This window comes from Cornus florida, unplaced genomic scaffold (assembly GCF_030987335.1).
Source record: "Cornus florida cultivar Cherokee Brave unplaced genomic scaffold, ASM3098733v1 CherokeeBrave_3.0.0_Hap2_Chr05, whole genome shotgun sequence".
NCBI classification, from domain to species: Eukaryota; Viridiplantae; Streptophyta; class Magnoliopsida; order Cornales; family Cornaceae; genus Cornus; species Cornus florida.
Genome location: NW_026775575.1, coordinates 47,665,721 through 47,671,941, shown reverse-complemented (window position 1 = coordinate 47,671,941; position 6,221 = coordinate 47,665,721). Strand labels below are relative to the sequence as shown.

The window sequence follows — 6,221 nt, the reverse complement described above, 5'->3', positions numbered from 1 at the left end:
GAGTTAGCTTCGTTTAAACTCTTATTTGGCTGAATTAGCTTATTTTGCGGATAAGCACCTAAAAAGGACAATAACATGAAATTAGTCTAAAATGGGAAAGTAAGATAGATTAAGGTTCTAAAATACCTAAGCTTAAGGGGTTTAAATGAGCACTTTTCAGTGCTCATCAATAAAAATCTTGGTTGTTGGGCTCACCCAATGTAAATCCACTAATTGTGTTGCGAGTGTGAGTTTGTGTAGCAGAAGATATTGTGGAGAGTTTAAATTTTTAAAGAAAATATTCAAATCTGTGTCTTTCTATTTTAATTACCTATACTAATTTAGTAGATAATTAATCAATCACATGCAAAATAAAAGCAAGTAAAGTAAATAAAGTTTGAGAGATGACACTAGGATATTTAGCGAGGAAACCCTAATTGGTAGAATTGACCAATTTTTGTGGGAAAAACCTTGTGGACTGTGCATTCTAGAGGAAAACGATCAACCATGTTTGAAACAAAGTACAATGGACTTTGACTCAGGCTTACGCCATATCGTTCTACCAAAAATCAATTGTTGACAACCATCTGGCTTTGCAACATCCCATTCAACAGCTCTTGACTCCAGGCTTAGTCTTGATCTCTGTAAAAGGATTGTTGGTAGATTAAACAACACTCCTCGAATGCTTTGACCCTTTCAAAGTGTGATCACTTTAACCCTTTTCTTCAAGATCTGAATTTGTTATAGAAGAAATAGATCTGCTTCTCTGATCATTGTAGATGTAATATTCAATAAACTTTGAACACAGTCAAGAATTGAACAACACCCTAAAATCACTCTTGTGTTTATGTGTGCTTTCAAGAAATAAAAACAGAAAAATCAGATTTGATTTTCTACAAAATATCTCTCAAAGAGGCTTTTAAAGAATCAGAAGCTTTAATGCAAAAGCCATATCAACCTTGATGTAAATCAAGGTTAATATAGATTTTCAAAGACCTAGATATGCATAGGATGAGTTAAATATCGTGCATATGTCTTTTGGAAAGAAATCCATACCAAATAAGAAGTTTAGACAGAACAGGAAACGGACACCTAATTTGTAGAAGCATTCTGAACTAGTAGCCACTTCTAGAACTGGTTCAGAGTGTCTAGAAATAAATATGGATTCGAACTATGGTTCTTGAACTGGTAGGAAGAAGTACGTATCGGTTCCCAAATGGTAGATTCGAATGGGACGGTTTAACCACTTGGAAAAATCATTGTTTTGGAAACTTTGAGAAACATACCATGTATGTATAATGTCCGAACCTTTAACTGAACTTCCTAAAGTATTGTTCATACCTTTTTCGTAGATCTCAGTTTATCAAACACGAACAACTCTTCAATTCCATAGCCGATTTTGATCTTGAATTTGAAACTTGAAAATACAACTTGATCAGACTTATTTTGACATCAAAATTAGCCAATTACAAAATATATATCTCACATCAAGTTGATATACACTCAGTTGTCTCACACTCTAGCACACACACTATAGCTCACCACAGTGTATACAACATTCCTCTTATCCTAAGCACCCCTACTTGGACCTCTTGAGCTCACACAGCTCCTCAAATACATGAAAACATATATAACAACATTATAAAATGACTCTTAAAACTACTAAGAGTGAGATCACTGTTCAAAGATGAACACAGTTGAAACCCTAGTTCACCTTTTGTAGAATCTGAGGTTTGAGATGTCAATTCACAATGTAGCTTCACCAAAAACCTAACTTTGACTTCCACAACCTTTACTCTTCTAAATACACTTTCACATATGACAAACGCAATGAACACAGCAAGGTATAGCAGCTTCAGTACATAGAGCATGCCATTTTCTCAACCAACATTGATTATTAGCTTTAAGGATTCAAGCCCAGAAGCAGTCTGAGCACAGCTTAGTTCTCGGGACACATAATCTCAATAGGTCATATTTTACTTGCTCAAAACATATTCTTCAGTGGTATAAGCAAGGATGAACAATTTAACTACAGAACAGTAACCAAAAACATAGCACAGAACTTAACAACATGAATGTATCTTAAAAGTGAGGTTTGATGTGTCAAAATCAATTTTAGCTTCAATCAGGACTTGAATTTGATTTGTACAGCCTTATATCATCAAAATACTCTTACTCAAATAGTAAACAAAAAGAATACAGCAAGATTTAACACTCTCAACTCAATTCAAGGCTAATTTCAACTAAACTAAGGAAATGGTTACGTTCACAGAGTCAAAATCTGTATTGACCATTTCTCTAACCAAAAAATGACTTTGCGTAGCCATAAATCAACTATATAAACATGCTCAGATGATAAACAAGATATTCACAACATGATATCAACAATACAAGCTCAGATCAGAGGTACTTGCACCAGAAAACTCAACAAAGCTAAGATATAAGACATGAAACTCTACTACAGCAATAATATGAACATGAACACAGTTTCTACATATATAAAATGATAAAATAAACTTTCTTCAACCTTCACACAACACCAAAAATAGCTCAAATCAATTTGGACCCCTTAATCCATGATTTTGCACCATAAAATTGATTCATAAGGCCTCCATCATCACTTTAGTGAAATGCTCTCTTACAAACAGAATTTTGAGATGAATTTGCAGCTCAATTCTTGGATCAAAACTCAGAAAACATTGTTCATTTGGTCACTCGATATTAGAACTCACATTGCAGCTTACAAGGGTTTCAAAATACACACACTAGAGGCTCTAAAGCTGCTAATGTTATAACAATGTATATATACTAGTACACTGAGTTGTAATCCTACCCTAATGAAGAAAGAAACGTGGCACTTTCTACCAACCATTGGTGAGGGAATATTCTAACATTCCCTGAGTGAAAGGACCACAATGCCCTTGCCAACTTTGAGGTTTTTGTCCTTTAGTGCGCCATCAATATTAACAGCTCACAAGAATACATATATCTAATATATACACCAAGCTTGGAGCCAAAGAAATGAATAGATGTCCTCACTCTCTCACTCTAGGACCACTAAGCACGTGTCAAGCAAATACACTACATACACAATGACCAAAATATCCTTCCAGAGGACACTTGTCTCAATATTACAAAAACATGTGATGCATCCTATGTACATGCTAACCAATTTAATTTTTGAGCTTAGCAGTGCAATGTAGTATCCTCAACAACTATAAAATGATCTCACACATGTGTGAAAAGGACTAAAATACCCTTGAGAGTAATCGAGATCAGAAATAATGTGTTGTACCAGAAAATTAGCAATGTAAACCTGTGAAACTAATATGTGACACAATGTATCTTTCTTAGAGAACTTCAAATAATCTCATCATACTTGAGTGACCATATTACCCTTGTGAATATCAAAGAAGACTACTGAAATGCCCTTGAGGGAACAGATGCCCTTGTATATCAGAAAATTTTACATTTTCAGCCTATTTTGAAAGTCTAAGATACAATGTACCTTCTCAAATGAATTTCAAAGGACCTCACATATGTAAAAAATTACAATATTGCCCTTGAAGCAACGTGTAATGCAGACCAGAATTCAAGTATATGGCAAAAATGGGCCTGTGAGTACACCTTTGTTGACATTGAAAAGGCAAACCCTGAATAACAAGTTGGGACCAACAATAAAGACTGACATTGCTCACTTTTTAAAAGTAAGAGGTCAGTGTGCACAAAACCTATAATATAGGGTGGATGTCTGCACTTAATCCTAAAATAAAATCATCAAGACACATGTTTCTGTTAGTGGTACCTCAGCAGCTGGGCCTTAAACCAAATACGATCAAGCAGTTAAACTACACCTTCCTCTTTTATTGAACATATATATGATATTTCATACCTTATTCTTAACTATGGACATTTACACAAGTCCAATAAAATAAACATATAACATGCTTAACCATGCATATGTTAAATACAAAACCAAACAGTACTGATAAAATATTTCTTCATCATCAAGGATAAACCTCAATGAGAGACCTTAATCCCAGTATGGGGATTATCTTATAGTCACTGAAACCAGCATCAAAGAATAGCTTTGCCCATTCTTTCTCGTTTCTCTCTTTACCGGTGAAAAGAACCATCATCAGCATGTCGAAGAAGAGCTGAGTTTCTATAGATTCATCATCTCCTTTCTCATTTTCCACCATCATGTCTATGATAATCACCTTTCCTCCCTTGTCCCTGCTCGGAATTGCTTCTTTGCATCTTTTCAGAATCTTCACACTTTCTTCGTCGCTCCAATCATGCAATATCCACTGCTTGTCATTTGCACTCGTATTATCAGTAGCATAAACTTTTCAAAATCATGACTTAAATAATTGTGACTATGTGACTTTTGGTAAAGCTATTTTACCTAGGCACAACTACGTGACTTTTGTAAAGCTATTTTACCAAAGTGATAGGTGAGCGATAAGTCCCATAAAGCAGCACAACAGATATGAGATTGAGTATGTGTAAGTTTTTTTTGCTGAAGACAAAAAAACAAAAAAAGAAAGAAAAAAACAAAATATGTTTTATATTTTTAATATTTGATAAAGGTTTTGATTTTCAGAATAACAAATATGATTCTATATATATTTCAGTAATTAGTAATACATGTCAATTTTTATATTATGACAATTAAATTATGATCGAAAAAGCAGAGTTAAAAGTGAAGTGCCACTAGACATATTATAGATCATATATATATATATATATATATATATATATATATAGATACCTGAAGGGTGGCTCTTTACTTCTCTCTTCCTTCACAAAACTAGAGTAAATCACAAAGAAAACTCCATATATAAATTTCAAGGGATTGGCCTAGCTAGTTAGAAAAGAATTGGTGCTCCTTCCACAATTAGAGTTTTAGGACCCCGCACACTCCAATTATGAAAAAAAAAAAAAAAAAAAAAAAAAAAAAACACTCCATATATACCTTTAAGAGAACAGCATCAGCAGGAGGAATTGCCTCAAACATGTCACCACCAAAATAGTTCAAGTTCTTAGTCCCTTGCAAGCCAGCAACCACATGAGGTAGATCAAGCACAGTGCACTGCAAGTGTGGGAACCCATCGGCAATGGCTTTCGCGGCAGTCCCCGTGCCACCCCCAACATCAACTATTGAATTCAACCCCTCAAAAACACCCTTACAATCTTTAACGACCACACTAGTGACCAACTCTGCATCACTAGCCATAGCATCATTGAAGAAATGGTTCAGCTTTGGTTCATGGCCCACGTAGTCCCAAAATGTCCTCCCATGAGCCGTGTCAAACGGCGTGGGATTGCCATTTTGGAACCACTGGCTCAAATGATGCCATGGCTTTGTCAAAATAGGATCAAGCATGGCTAGCAAAAATGGTCTCACACTCAATGGCTCGTCCTTGAGGAGAAGGCGAGACGCGGGTGTGAGCAAATAACCATCTTCTTCTTTGTTTTCGGATACTTTTTGCTTGACAAAGAAGCCGGAGTGAACTAGAATACGCATGAGGCGATAGACACAGAATGTTTTGAACTGGTTGATGTTGAGCACTGCAACAAGCTCGGAGAGAGTCATAGGTTGTCCATGCTTGTGGATGATGTCTGGTATGCCAAGTTGAATTGCACATTTTAGTGACATAGAGTTTATGAAGTTGAATATGTGGTTCCATATGTGAGCTTGAGAATGGAGCAGCACTTTATTAAGCTCATCATTGGTCATATCCATCATATAAACTAAGCTTGTCTAATGTTTTGTGCGAAACTCTTAAAACATTGATCTATATATATAGAGAAGTGTCACAAGTACCACCAAGCATTATTGGAAATAAAATAATAATAATAATATTGATGGCGCATTATTGTTAAATCTGGCATTTTTCTTCTCTTATGCTTCTTCCTATTATAAGGAATTGTCCTATTCTAAGGAATTGTACTGTGCTCACAAACCGCAATTTTAAATTCAATAGAAAATGGGTCCAAAAAATCACATTAAAGTATATGAACTTGTGAAGTACTACATATTGAATTTGATTATCACATGATCAGCTCTGGTTGTTGCGGAGTAACAGCACTAAACGCACGTGTTCACACATTTTACTTGTCTTCGTCCTTTCATGGATATATAAAATGTCCAAGTAAGCCCCCTTGAGCCGCCAGTGAGTCCACCTACCCATCTAACGGTGAAAAGATTATTAGGTTTTCTCTTGTGCTTCTTCCTA

The 6,221-nt window shown here is 35.3% G+C and overlaps 1 protein-coding gene across 1 annotated transcript; it reads right to left on the bottom strand.

Moving 5' to 3' along the window:
- Positions 1–3,843: 3,843 nt before the first annotated feature.
- Positions 3,844–5,737, bottom strand: LOC132310134 (trans-resveratrol di-O-methyltransferase-like). The gene is made up of 2 exons (XM_059808359.1): positions 4,958–5,737; positions 3,844–4,289 (listed from the first exon to the last, which is right to left on the bottom strand). Exons 1-2 carry the CDS (start codon positions 5,729–5,731, stop codon positions 3,987–3,989), a joined length of 1,077 nt encoding a protein of 358 aa, XP_059664342.1. The 5' UTR covers positions 5,732–5,737; the 3' UTR covers positions 3,844–3,986.
- Positions 5,738–6,221: the final 484 nt, after the last annotated feature.

Bases quoted from the DNA above. Each gene is read 5' to 3' on its own strand.
- LOC132310134 (XM_059808359.1), bottom strand. From the start codon at position 5,731: ATGATGGATATGACCAATGATGAGCTTAATAAAGTGCTGCTCCATTCT. The intron at 4,290-4,957 runs GTATATATGGAG...AATGACAAGCAG, and splicing joins CTGATGCTGTTCTCTTAAAG to TGGATATTGCATGATTGGAG.